Raw genomic sequence first — 15,340 nt, 5'->3', positions numbered from 1 at the left:
AGACAAATCTCCCATTCTTAGCATTTATTCTACAATGTAGCAAAGCCTGCATTGTCTAATAAAGTTACTAACATACGTAATAATGAGAAAAGTATTTAAGGTCAGAGCAGACCCCCATTTAATTCTATTGAGATTGCGGTATAATAGTTTGTAAATTATGTAATTATGTACTTGCACATATTTAATTTTATTGTTGAATACTTTTACCCTTAACGTCCAAACCAATAGAAATGTACTAACATTTGTATTCATCCTGTAATTGGCTACTTTTTGTTTCTCAGGACGGCAACTACGTACACATCTTCAGCTGGCCTCAGCTTGCCAAACGTTACTGGCAATTCTCTACATTTGATGGGGCTTGCTGATCCTTCACATCATCAAATGATGCCGCCACCTCCACACACCAGTTCTCTCCTCCATCCACATTCGACTTCGCATTCCCCCCACTATACACCAGCGGTAATGGGTTCTCCACAAACTCAACAAAGGCAAACCCCTCCTAGTAATAAATTCCCTCCACCACTAATACCTGTCAATGGCACTGCGAGGTACCCATCAAACGTATACAGTTCCAGCTCTGATGTCATTGACTTATCATCCCCACCTCAGTCACCTCATAGACAAGCCATGGGAAATGGGCGTGTCACCACCACCACCACCACCAACAACAACAACAACACTAATAGTAACAACAACAGCGATCCCATGGGCTCTTCTCGTAAGCTGATTCAGATAAGCGAGACCACCACTTCAGGAAATCATAATCCTTATCAGGTAAGCATTTATTAAAACCTTCCTTTTTAATCAGATCCTTTTATCTTTCCAGCCTTCTTCCATATAAGTATGACATAACTATATTTGAGTAGTTGGTGGTGCTTTTTCCCTTTCAATCAGAACTTTCAAACACAATTGTACATATATGTAGTTTTACAGTATGCTTGTCAGTAAATTAGAAATATCCATAAATGTTTTGTTTAATGTGGAACATAACTGAATTTTAAAGATAAAGGTGTATAGAGACCTCTAAACCGTGTTATGGTAGAAATATCATATTGGCTTAAAATTTCTACATATTGAATACTGCTAGTCGTTTATTAATACCAAATTATTGTTGGATAGTGAACATTTTTTCAAAAAATCAGCTGCCCAAGGGCTTTCTATTCAAGGTAAGAAAACTCAAGTCACTTGGAAGCAGTGTTGAAATCTAATTAAAAATTGGTAGAGAAGTATGAATAGCAATGTTGTTAATGGTACTGTGGTTATATAATCTGCTTAGTTCATGTTGGGCTGTGATATATTGGAATTGGAGTAGGCATCTTGGACATACTCTGAGGCACCTAATGTGGGGAGGCATGCTCATTGACAGAAGAGAAAATAGTTGGAAGAAACTGCAGTTTTAAACTATGAAAGACTGTCAAATCTTGATATATTTTTTTTTTGGTGTATATTTAGTAAATGAAAATTTGACAGTCTTTACTTTGTTTTGAGGAGGCATATGAACAAATACAATTAATTTGGAAGAATGTTGATGCCCCAATTGGACTGTAACAACTAGGAAAGGTTATTTCATTTGATTAACAGGACCTAATAGCCGGATGGTTTAATCACTGTCTTCTCACCAAGGCATCAGTAGTTCAAATTCCTGTCAAAGAATGAGGAATTTTTTAATATGAAAAGTGACATCCTTTTGATTCGGATTGCACATAAAACTGGAGGTCCTGTGGCTATGATCACGATATTAAGTCACATGAAATTATAAGTTTGTTTGTATTAGATCAACAATTTCTTTGTTGATAAGGTTGTAATGAATTTTTTACATTTTAGTACATTTTTGGTTCAATTTATTGATAGAAGTAATTACACTGTAAACTTTATGCATGAGATAATACCAGGTCTTGATTCAAGTAATACAGAAATAATTACATTTCTTATATTTCGAGATCTCAGCCTTCTCTTTGGACTTTGCTATTGTGTGTGTGTTTTATATTGACTTACGCTCTTTTTTTTGGTGTTTGAAAGATGAAATCTGCCACTATTATGATATTAGGCAGTTGTTTACTTAACTTATACATGGTTGAATATTTATTAATAACTGGCATCCATTTCTGACATCGATTCTGCTGAAATGAATCTCGTATGATCTCGTTACATGGTTGGCAGGTGTGTAGCCACTAGTCAGTGAAGTGATTTGTGGAACTGTCTGAAAGTTACAGGTTTTTGAATGACCTAACATAGTAAATTAATTGTCTTACAGATCTATGTGTTCCAAATGTTCAATACCCATCTTAACCTTTATTTGACTCAGTTATATTTTTTTTTTTTAATTTAATATTTTTCCTTTGTGAGAGAAATGGAATGATTGTGGGCAGCACTTGGTTTAGAAAGAATGGTCGATTACTAGATATGGCTGGATTGAAAGAAAGACAAAAACTGTTATTGATAATATATAGACTATATATATATATATCTCTCTCTCTACTTCCTACTAATTGAAAATATAAATGTTAAACAAGTGTATTATTTTTATTTGCAATAAGCGAGGAAACTGGACAAGTGTGCTTCGGATGAGCAAATACTGAGCTACTGGACTCTAAAGAACAATGTTTGCAAAACGGATCGTCATTTCCCGCAAACTCTTCCGTCAAGTGACTTGCCTCCCTCTGTCCGAGAGATGTAACATTTTTATATATATATGTGGGAAAAATAAGGAATACTCTAATTATATTACTAATAATGTGCAAAAGCATCATGTTAGTACATTTCTTCCAAACTATGTAAATTGAGCGACGTTGATTTTTGTGTAGATGTTCATATAGGGAGTGCGTTCCTAAAACCAAACTTCGCACAGATTGCATACTCCGACTCTCAAACATGGTGAGACAGACCGTAGAATGGATAACGATAGAATCTTGTTTGCTACTGGGAGTAATGAAATACTGTACCATGGTAGTTAATTAGATCTTTAATATTTCCTTTCTTATAAAGAATGGATTAAAGCTACCTTCCAGTTCTCTGGTAGTTGCCCTTTCTTCCATATATCATTGATAGTCTGCTACAAGATGACCGTTGTTTCTTCTGGGGTGTTTTTCCATAGTTCTGCTATCGTGGAGTCTTTACCAGAGGCCTTGTTGTTGTTAAGTCTCCTTATGTGGTGTTGGATCGCATCGCGATCCTGGGGAGAGAATGACAGGTTTTGGCATGTTGGTTCTGATAGGGTTAGCTGGTTTTGGACAATTTAGAAGTTTGTCGAAGTATTCAGGGAGGACCTCGCAGTTTTATTTGCTTGATGTTGCCAAAGTTATATTTTTCCTTTAAAAGCAGAGGCAGGAAGACTTGTAACATTGAATTTTCTTTGTAACAGTACAGAAAGGCAGATACTTCAAGCTGCAAAGTTCTCTGGGAAGATGAAGAATTTGTGTGGACATCATCTGGAGGTTTTGATTCTCGCATAATTCAACAAAACATTGTCCATTCTTGTTAGTTCTTTTGTGAGTCAAGTATCGCTTAATCATATGTTTGTATTTCTGTTCCCATCCTAGTTGTGCGTTGAAATCAACCGTTTAGATCTGAACGTGGTGTTTTGGAATTTTTGCAATTCTGGTGTCGAGGGTGTTCCAAAATCTACGCGAACTCTCAGAATCTCTTTGGTTGTGGCGTGGATGTTGATTAATTTATACAGTTTGTTTGTGCATCGCAGCGATAATAGTGACAGCCTATCGTCTATAGGTTCAAAATTTGAGACAGACCTAAAGATTGAGGTATTGACTGCAAAAGCTGTGCCGAACGGAAGCGGTCGGCCCATAAGGTCTTCCGGACAGTGTCCTCCCTAGAGAACGAAAAGGGTTTTTTCTTTTTCTGTTTTCTCTCAATATTTGAAGTAAAAAACTGGAATAATGCTCAGAAAATTACATTTTGGTAAAACTTCATACCCGGCGTGCAAAATTGAGGTTAGAGATACAACATGGCGCCAGTGTTGCCAACTTATATTTTCAAGATCCGCTAAATACTACTAAAAATCCACTAAAATTCTGCCAAGAAATCCGATCTCAAACAATGAGCAATAATAATAATAATAATAATAATAATAATAATTTCAGATGCCATTCGAAAGCGAAGAGTTAAATTTTTGGACATATTTCAAGAATGCCTGATGACAGACTTGCTAAGAAAATCTTTAACCACTTCAATAAGCCCAATAGGAAAGGCAGCTCTTGTGAAAAATGGTTTGTTAACACGAGGAAGGATTTGCAAGAAATTAACATCAAACATCAAGACATCCACAATAGAACCACCTTCAGAAAAAAGTTACACACATTTAAGGGTTTCCTAGAACCAGAAACAGCGACCAAGAAGAAACAACAATGGACGGCTGAAAGGAAAGAAGCAGCAAGCAGGAGGATGAAGGAGTACTGGCGCCAAAGAAGATTTAAATCAAGAGGAGTTATTTACGTGGTCCACAGCTGGCAAAAATCGATAAAAGAATAATAATAACAATAATAATAATAACAATAATAATAAAAATAAACGTCTGCACTCACCTGATCTGTGAGTTTCACTGGGATTAACCCCCTGCCTGCGAGTCGGCGAGCTAAAACTTATAGGCGTTTTAGTGCCGGGTGCAAACTAGGCGAATCCCCTACCTCAAGAGCCACACACAGAACACGCCAGTTCATAAACGGTCTTCCTTCATAGCATAAATATAAATGCTACTCTCTCACAGTTTCATTATCTGTCGTCATTCGTCAGCTAAGGGATAAGTACCCTTTCCCCACGCATTACAAATTTATGATACCACGATCTCATAACATCAAATCAAATAACATGTTTTCCTTATGTGACTGCTAGCTCCTGACAAGAAATATGGTATAGCTCAGAGACAGACTGGAGTACAAATTAAAAAAAGTAAAATGGATAAAACGCTAAATTCCGCTATAATAAATATAGAATTCCTCCAAAAAATCCGCTGTCCGCTAAATGGTATGTTTCTCCGCCGACAGTCTTCTAATTTCGCCAAATTTAGCGGAAAATCCGCTAAGTTGGCAACGCTGCATGGCGCGGCTCGATGACATGCAATACTCGACAGGCTTACCAACTTACGCATTCTTAGTGACAAGACCATTGGTCTGGATTGGTTAGGTCCGGCAAGTAACTAGACCATTGGCGAGGAGGGCAAGCAAAGGAGGTCTGGGGGCATAAGCCCACAGGTAAGAGCCATGATGCGGCTCTTAGGTCTCATAGTATCCCGCGTGACACCACCATTGTTCTGGATAGGTTGGGGTAGGCTAGTGACAAAACGATTGGTTCTGGTTAGATTAGACAGAAAATTACAAGTGACAGCAGCGCATTCTATGCAATACAGTATTCAACACTTGAATTAATGAACAATGACCTACTTTAACGCAGGGGATACAGAGTGCTCGCTGCCGAAAGAAACTTGTGGATCCATTCTCCCTGAGGGAAGGAGTATTTGAATAGATGTTTCGATAAATGCTCAAGGAAATGCTCCTTTTTTTCATACAGATATGGGTAGGGGTTTGTGGACATGTTCACTCTTCTCAGTGTCCACATATTCCACTGAATGATTAACTGTTAAGTGGAGAAATCCCTCGTCCTGGAGGCAGTTGTAGGCCCTCTAGCAGTCTGAGATTACTGTAGTCCGGGGCAAAATGCATTCTTTAATAATGGCCAGTAACGTAGCATTGTCCCGAGATTCCAGTGGTCCAACGAAGAATTTCTTGTTATTCTCACATTTCAACCCCACCTAAAACCCACTGACCTTCCACATGACGACCGTGGTTATGTTTTCTCTTGCCAGACTTTGCCCTGTCTATTTCAACTACTATACCTACTCCTCCAAATCTTGTAGAATTTCGAATGGCTAATTCTTATCATAAGTTATGAATTTCATTATGGTCCGTATTGACAATTGATCACTATCAAAGGGTAGGAAGGGTCCACCTATTCAATACTATTAGTTTGTATATTGTCTTATAAAACTGCGACTAGTTTCGACCCCATAATTGGGTCATCTTCAGCCACACTCCAATTGGAAGACATAAGCAACACATACTGTATAACCAATAATGATATAAATACTGATATGACACAATTTATAGTCTTAATTTAAACCATTGATGAAGTCTGAATAACATATCTACACTTTTAAACTAAATAACACATCAAAAATATTGTGGTTGATGGCGAACTATTTTGTCGTCTCTACAGCAGCTAATGTTTTTTAGTTTTTAACACAGTTTTAAACTGTAGATATGTTATTCGGACTTCATCAGTGGTTTAAATTATATCAGTGTTTACACAAAAAAGGATACCAACTCCCAGATCAACTCAAAAAACAATAGCTGCTGTAGAAACGACAAAATAGTTCGCCATCAACCACAACATTTTTGATGTATTATTTAGTTTAAAGTGTAGATATGCTATTCAGACTTAACCAATGGTTTAAATTAAGACTATAAATTGTCATATCAGTGTTTATGTCATTATTGGTTATAAGTGTTGCTTATGTCTTCCAATTGGAGGGAGGCTGAAGATATGGGGTCGAAACTAGTCCCACTTTTATAAGACAATATACAAACTAATAGTATTGAATAGGTGGACCCTTCCTACCCTTTGATAGTGGCTAATTCTTCACAAAGTTCCTGACAGTAGAAGGACCAAACGCACACCGTTTCCGAACTCTTTCAGCTTGGACTCCATTAACCTTTTAAGTGCTGAGTTACCAGTTGACTGTTTGGTAGCTCAATGCTGAGTTTTTTCATTTGTATGTTAAAATTTTTTGTACAAGCCTCCATTTTTAACTTATCAGTGGGGTGATTAGTTTAAAATCTTTATAAATGTTTGTTCTTTATAAAACTTTATAAATGAAAAATCCTACACTTATGATCAATAATATTCTTGAGAGAAAACAAAATTACACTTTTTGTGCCCATGCGTACATCATCTTACAAAATAAAATTATTTCCTAAAATCTGTGGCACATGTAACTCCTTACAAGTACATCATTTGATATTTTAAAATACTTTCTAAACCTGGAATGAGGTGACAGCTCAATGTTTTCCACCAGTTGTTCGTGATACAGATTTGTTTCAACAATAACCTGCTGCACGAACTCCACTGGCACAAAAGTTTTTTAAATCAGTGATTTTGGGGTTGTCATGGAGCACTACTTGGCTCCCAGAGTCTGTCATAGTTACTTGAAAGTTTGGTGGAGAAAAGTCATCCGTCTGCCACGAAAATAGTGATGAAATAGCTTTTGAACTCGCTCTGTTTTTCTTCTTTCATTTAGAAGGAGGCTCTGTTTCTTTCTCACTTACAATATTTTCAACACTCTCTGTATCACTCTTACTTTCAGAATTGCGTGACAATTCATTAAAATCATCTTCATCATCACTTTCTGCTGTGGTTAATAACTGAAAGATTATTTGACCCGAAATATCATCGCTGCGACAACAAATAACTTGTTTCGCCATGCTTGTTTACATCACAGATAAACTCCACAGGCGTCTACAAAAAACTCCTAAGTTACTTCCCGAAGCTATAACCCGTGATCATTTTAGTTCTACATAATGCTTAACAGATGGCAGAACTTGCCAGAGATCGAACTGGCTCTTGAGAATGAACCAGGAAGAAAAAAAAAAAGAAAAAAAAATTGAAGTTCTTGTGCCCCGTCTAGACGGGCATAGCAGTGCTGGACCAGCCACGTCAGCCCGTCTATTGGCGAGCGTAGCTCTCATCGGGTTAATGGATATTGGGGCCTATTTCCCAGTAGCCAGTAAGCAACAAAGAATATTACTTTGTGCGGAGAAAGTTGTGCCTCCAAAAAGGTATCCATCTTCGCTGACTGTTTAAACCTGTACTTGCTTTTCTCACATGAGAAGAAATACCTGCTTCCAGATACTTTTAATTCTTGATCCTTACCACAGAGTCCACAGAGTCCACAGGGAATAACTCCGTTTATGATGCCGTATCTTACTAAAAAATCTGTGAAGTTTACTTCGTCGATATACAGGGTTATGATATCGCGGAGAGAACACTCACATCCAGCACATGCCATGACAACTTTTAAAGTGGCGGTCATCTTACTTTAAGTGATTGGCAGTTTTCTTTATTTTACCGAACTTTGAAATTCGTGGTTCTCTTACTTTTAGCTAATATGGCAGCCCTGTATTTACACATAATGTGAGCTCTATTGGAGACAATATGAAGCTTGGCCGGCGATTAGAAACACATCATGAACATCGGCCGGCGAGTAGGAACACAACACATGGTCGCATTCAGCTGATTTACACAGTCTCGGTTTTAATTCTTATATGTAAGTAAGAATATTTCTGGAGGAGGCATGGTGGGTTTCGGGCAAGCGCAAAGGAAAGATCTCTCTTTTTTTTTCTACTTAAGGTATCGTTGCACATCATTTTTATATGATTTTTTATCATCCCTAAGTCTGTACACGGGGTACGGAAGTGGTACCTACATTTCATCGTAAAACTGTAAATTCTCATCAACAAGGAAGACTGTTAGGCAATATCAAACTTAGGTGACTGACTTTTAGCACGCAGTTCGCTGGTAAATGTTTTCAGGTTGAAGATACAGTGTTACGGACTCTAGAGCTTCTGTCCGAAGATGTAGTGTTGGTGAGAGGTGAGAGATGTAAGAGGGAAGCACGCTGGTTGACAGTTTTGGTGAGAGATGTAAGAGGGAAGCATGCTGGTTGACAGTTTTGGGGGATGAAGGGTGTGGGAAGAGGTTTTAAGCTCAGCAGAGTCTGTAGGAGTAAAGGCATCTACAGGAATATCTCTCTGAGCATGCGCCAGCCGTATCTCCATGGCTGCATATTATAACGACATGAAATAATAATTCATGACCTTGTTTGTCCTAAAAATAATCACGAATGGAAATGAAATTTAATATTTGAGACCAGGAATGTTAATTCAAATTGCAAAGATGAAGTAACGCGGGCCTCTGGCTTGCTTCCTACATTTTGTGATGGTTGGCAGCAGTGAGCAAATTTGTATTTGCGCGAAAAACTTGATTGAGTGTGGTGGTATTGGTCCGTAGTTATACTATTGTTGCTATCTAGCTGCTGTGCTCTAGAGTTGAAACTGTGAGTTGTGCTCACAATGCGTAAGTCTTAAATGTATTTCCTTTTTTAATTTTCTTACTTATTTTAACCATGCTTACATCCTGGGTGGTTACTTATTCATGCTTTTGAAAATGAATTCTGTGGACGCTCTTTTAAAGAGCGGACGTTTTTCTTTTGACGGATTAGAACTGAAAAGGCTACGACCTCTGAAACCTGATTTAAATATTACACAGGTTCAGAATCCTTGCAAAAGTAAAGCTGGCTATTCCAGAAAATTCAATCACACATTATACAAGCATGCAGACTTGTTGTGTGGATGTGAGGTAAGAAATGTGTTGTTTTGCTACACGGATTTGGCTGTGAATTCTGGTGATCTTGAATGAGCCGGAAAAAAAAAAATCTAGTGGAGATTACATAAACATTACTGCGAAGCTTGGTAAGGTAGACATCAGTTGCCAGTTAGATAGTGGGTATAGGTTGCAAATGAAACAGTCCAATGAGGATGTATCGAAAAACAGTGACATACTCAGTAAACTGAATGTATTAAGTATTTTGGAAAAAAATTGAGTTCACACTGCAAGGACCGATGAAACGGATTCCTCTGATAATCCTAGAATTTTTCCTGGGTTGGGTAATTTAAAGGTCAAGCTAGACTCTACTTTAAAGGAGCACATTGAAAAAGCTAACAGTCGTGTTTTTATGGGACTATCTAAGACTATATAGAACGGGCTTTTAGACTCAATCTATTCCAAAAATGGCTTTCACGGCCGCAGATCTTAAAATCACATGAATAGAACGAGCTGGTTCTATTCATGTGATTTCAATCTATTCCGCGTGCCTGCAGTTGATATGTGACTAGATTTCTCTGAGACAACCATTACAGTCATCCAGAATCTTTACTCGGTTCATTTTAGTAGACAAAAACAGTTCTCACACATCCTGTCCTAAACAGGAAACAGATTCTTTTAGCATGGACCATATGGAAGCATCTGGGGGTGTAGATCCAGGGAGTGGGGCAGATATAGGAAATTATGCAATCTCCAACATGTTGTCGCAGAAAGGCAAGTGACCCCCTGGGCTGCAGTTCCACCTTGCTGCATTAATTGTCATTACAAAGGCAGGTTTCTGGTGACAGTCAGTACTATTTGATGTCCATGCTAAAAGAATCTGTTTCCTGGTCAGATAACCCACTTAGAAATGTTCCCAAACTACAAGAGATTTTTTGGGAGGGGGGCTTATGTTCCATCAACATGTTTGACAATGTACAAGACTGTTCTGAACAGTGCATGAGACATGTGGGCGCACATTTTGAACACATGCTGTACCAAAGCAGTTAGGTACATGATGCCATTGCCACCTTTAGTGTTGTTATGATATATCTTGATTTTCAGAGCATGTTCGTAATTTCAGTACCTTGATTGTTTTATTGCACATGTACTGTATGTATTTCATAGGAGGAAACATTTTGAAATGTATTTCATTTTAATTGAGTGGATAATGCTTAAATTCTATAAAAGTATACCATTTTAATTGATTTTAGCTGCTTTTATCAAAATTTTTAAATATTGATAACAGACAGATTAGACATGCACCATCATGATAGATGGGAAGTCTTTTCTTTCATGCAGCACTAAACTCTCTTCCAAGTCTGTTTTGTTTCAGAATTGAGAACTTCCCTACACTCAGCTGCAATACTTTCCTGTAAAAATGTACACAAGACCTTGTAGTACAGTAAAACCTGTCTTAACGGACACCTCTCACCAGCGGACACCCCTCATTGGCGGACGATTTTCTAGGTCCGTAATTAAATGCATGTTGTGTATGAGTAATTTACCCCTCTTATACGGACACCCTTTATTACGGACACGGACACACCATAGCCACGAGAAACTCCAATTAAACCTCTCCTGACGGACACTTTCTTTTTCAAAAAATTCTGTATTTGTGTCCTGTACAGTATGTATTCGCTTACTTTTTACACAGCCGGTACTTCCAAGAATCACAGACACCGTAACTTTTGATCCTGGCTGTACACATTCTTGGAAGGCAACACTAAGCTACGCTATCACTTCCGGAAGTTGTGTGATCTGACATGCTCGACAGCGCTGGAATTCGTACCTTCACTGTCAGGTTACTTTTCATTGACTCGTGGGCTTTTGATGTGTTCAATTTTACGTTAGTAAGTTGGTGTTAACATGGCTCCGAGGAAGTTTTTAACTTTAAAAGAAAAGGTAGGCATAATAGACTATCATAAACGTGAGAAGTGTGGTGTGCGTAAACTGTCCGAAGTGTTTAAGATTGGAAAGACACAGGCAGCTGAAATTGAAAAAGCAAGAGGAACTAGTGAAAGAATGCTATTTAAATGGCAACGAACAGCGCATTAAACTGTTTCAAAGTGGTAGTGGAGCTCTCATTGACAAGGCAACGCTAGAGTGGTTCGCTAAAATAAGAAGTCAGAATGTCCCTGTGTCAGGACCAATGATACAAGCAAAAGCGTTAGAATTCGCGACAGAATTAGGTATTGGAGATTTCAAAGCCTCGAATGGCTGGCTAGAAAGATTCAGAAAGTGACATGGTATCAACTTCAGAGTGGTTTGCAGAGAATCATCCAGTGTTAATATGGAGATTGTTGACAACTGGCAAGAAAAAATACCTTCAATCATAGACGGGTATGCTCCGGAAAATATTTTGAATGCCGATGAAACTGGATTATTTTTCAGTGCTTTACCCAACAAAACTTTGTGTTTCAAAGGAAATCGTTGTACTGATGGAAAAGTTGCGAAAGAACGTCTTACGGTCTTGTTATGTGCAAGTATGAGTGGAGAACGTGAGGAGCCCCTTGTGACAGGAAAAGCTGCAAAACCAAGGTGTTTTAAAAATATGGACGTTACGAAGTTTGGCATTGAATGGAAAGCGAATAGGAAAGCATGGATGACCAGAGAAATAATGACAGAGTGGCTAGGACAATTGGACAGAAGAATGATATGCCAGGAGCGAAAAGTGTTATTATTCCTCGATAATGCAGCATCGCATCCGGATACATTTAAGTTGCAAAATGTGAAGATCGTCTTTCTCCCACCAAATGTAACATCAGTTTCTCAGCCGCTTGGCCAAGGAGTGATCCAGAACTTCAAGGTTATGTACAGACAGATAGTGATGAACCACATAGTATCAAAACTTAACGGGAATGAAGTAACCCTTCAAACAGTGACAAAGGGGCTGAATGTTCTCCAAGCAATTTCATGGATAACCAATGCATGGAAAAACGTCACGGCCTCAACAATTCGTAACTACTTTCTGAAAGCTGGGTTTCCCGCTGGTGGTGGACATTCCGAAATAGAATCGGATACCCTTCCTGACAGCATGGAAACAACACAAGAGTTGATTAATGCAGCAGGTTACAGTGTACAAGTGAACACCTATATCGAAATTGATTCAGATATTCCAACAGAGTGTGATAGTGGAGACACGAAAACGATTCTTCAGTCAATCCAAGGGAAGAAGGACAAAAATGAAGATTCTGACGAAAGCAGGAGTGAAGGTGATGCTAATGACGACTTTGAAGAAAATACGGAAATGAATGTGCTGCCAATAACCTCGTACAGTGAGGCTCTTGGCTTTCTTAAGCGACTGAAAGAATTTTATTATAAACAAAACGATGAAAAAGGTGTAAATTTGACCCAGGATTTAATTGCACATAGTCAAAACATCATTGCTAAACCGAAGTGGACAAAACAAATGAACATTAAGGATTTTTTCAAGTGCTAATGTTTTACTGTACTGTGCTAGAGATTACTACATCTACATACTGATTTGAAGTTTCAAAAACTCATACGTTCTTCTTAATTTTAACATGGTGAACAGTAATAGTGTACAATATGCTCAATAGAGGTTTCCATAGAAGTGTTTTTGTCTCTTTAATACAGTGCTTCGCAGCTGCAGCAGCCCATCTACAACTTTCTCATGTGAGTACAGTGCAGTATATTGTACAATACTGTATACAGTATACAATTAAAGGTACATTTGCGAGAATTGTTAACACATACAATACATGGGTTATTGTGTTCCAACTTATGTTTAATGGTACCGGTTTCATAACCTCTCGCGGGCGGACACCCATTCATAACGGACATTTTGTCGGTCCCGAAGGTGTCCGTTAAAGGGAGGTTTTACTGTACATGAAAACAAAAGTGAAGCTTTTACAGCGCAGCATCAACTATCCTCCTGCAGAACTGCTAGCCATTCAATATGCAATACAGTGGTGTCATGACAACAATTTAAGGGTCCAAATACTCAGTGACTCGCAAGCTGTGTTGAAGGAAGATGGGAGAGTCCAACTATATTTAACAAAGTGCCTGGAAGTTTATAAACTTTCTCTGTTTAAATAATGCTTCAGTTAAAAAGATGTTTGTTGCCTCCAGCTTTGTTCATCTCATTGCCAAACATACAAACAGCATTGTTGAACCAGTGATAGTGATTATCTGTAAACTGGTGATGGTGATTATTGTTTTATGAAGAAGTACAACTGAGCATCCATCCACACTGCTAGATCTGTGTTTCAGCTCAGAAGATAATTATCTCATATTAGGCCTTTACACATCAATGGCGTGTATTCGTGTGAGGGTCGTTTCTTCCACAGTCGTTGCTTTCTGTCTACAGAGCACTCCCCCTACATCTTGTCATAGGACATATTACGTTCTCTCAGACTAGTTTGTGCATAGTTGCTAGTTAACAAACTGAGATTTACTGCAAAAAATATTGTATCGAGGCCTTAGATATAGAGGGTCTTGGGTTTGATTCTTGTCAGGGTCAGGTATATTTGCCATGTTTTGGTTCATTCCTCTGACTCATGGACTAGGTATTTGTTTGTCCCAATGCACTGCTCCTCACATACACCCTCCTACCCTCCCACCCACTGACCCCCACATTACCAACCATTACAGAAACGAACACTATAGCGATTATCTTCTCCTTTTTATAGGGTTGGCATTGGGAAGAAGAACATCTGGCCAAGTTCATATGAAAGTTCAGACTGCATGCAGTCATTAACTTACAAACAGCTTATGCTTTACAAGTTATTCACAATTCTATCGGAGAAGAATGGTTTCAAGAAAATTGTTTCATAGGACTTGCTCCCATACACAGTTATGTCCAGTTACTTGTTATTTACATTTTTAATTCATGCACCACGATATAAATTGCAATGCCTCAGCTTCAATAGTCTGCTGCATGGTCATATCACTACTTGCAAATACTCCAAACAAACAAAAAATGTCTTTATTCAAGAAGAGAATATTTAGTGGCAAATCAGGAGTACAGATGTCGATTCCCATAGGGGATGTGTAATATTTGTTCCGAATGAGTAAATTTATAATACCAATATAAACGGTCCGTTATTGGACATTATAAATTTTCCAGCTAACTCATTCCAGGTTGCCAGCGTTTCGCCCCCGTGTGCTAGGCTGGGCTCATCAGTTGGTACCTAGCACACCTACCAAGACGCATGGCCAGTGCATACCGTGGAGGCCACTGCGTAGGCTAATTGTAGCCACCGGCAGTGCCAATGCACTATGAGACACTGTCTCACTACTAAAAATTGATGCCTGCTTGGCCATCAGATGATACAGATGTCGATTCCCATAGGGGATGTGTAATATTTGTTCCGAATGAGTAAATTTATAATACCAATATAAACGGTCCGTTATTGGACATTATAAATTTTCCAGCTAACTCATTCCAGGTTTCCAGCGTTTCGCCCCCGTGTGCTAGGCTGGGCTCATCAGTTGGTACCTAGCACACCTACCAAGACGCATGGCCAGTGCATACCGTGGAGGCCACTGCGTAGGCTAATTGTAGCCACCGGCAGTGCCAATGCACTATGAGACACTGTCTCACTACTAAAAATTGATGCCTGCTTGGCCATCAGATGATACAGATGTCGATTCCCATAGGGGATGTGTAATATTTGTTCCGAATGAGTAAATTTATAATACCAATATAAACGGTCCGTTATTGGACATTATAAATTTTCCAGCTAACTCATTCCAGGTTGCCAGCGTTTCGCCCCCGTGTGCTAGGCTGGGCTCATCAGTTGGTACCTAGCACACCTACCAAGACGCATGGCCAGTGCATACCGTGGAGGCCTCTGCGTAGGCTAATTGTAGCCACCGGCAGTGCCAATGCACTATGAGACACTGTCTCACTACTAAAAATTGATGCCTGCTTGGCCATCAGATGATA

The 15,340-nt window shown here is 38.7% G+C and overlaps 1 protein-coding gene across 5 annotated transcripts in view; it reads left to right on the top strand.

Annotated features, from left to right (window-relative positions):
• LOC136857954 (uncharacterized) overlaps positions 1-15,340 on the top strand; it is a 184,989-nt gene that overhangs the window by 127,218 nt on the left and 42,431 nt on the right. For all 5 annotated transcript variants that reach the window (XM_067137087.1, XM_067137085.1, XM_067137086.2 and 2 more), the window contains one exon: positions 282-774. In XM_067137087.1, coding sequence (XP_066993188.1) covers positions 282-774 — 493 coding nt within the window. The remainder of the gene's footprint in view (positions 1-281; positions 775-15,340) is intronic.

The sequence above is a fragment of the Anabrus simplex genome, chromosome 1, assembly GCF_040414725.1.
Source record: "Anabrus simplex isolate iqAnaSimp1 chromosome 1, ASM4041472v1, whole genome shotgun sequence".
Lineage (NCBI taxonomy): Eukaryota > Metazoa > Arthropoda > Insecta > Orthoptera > Tettigoniidae > Anabrus > Anabrus simplex.
Note: the sequence above shows the minus strand (reverse complement) of the source record. Positions and strands in the feature narration are given on the sequence as shown.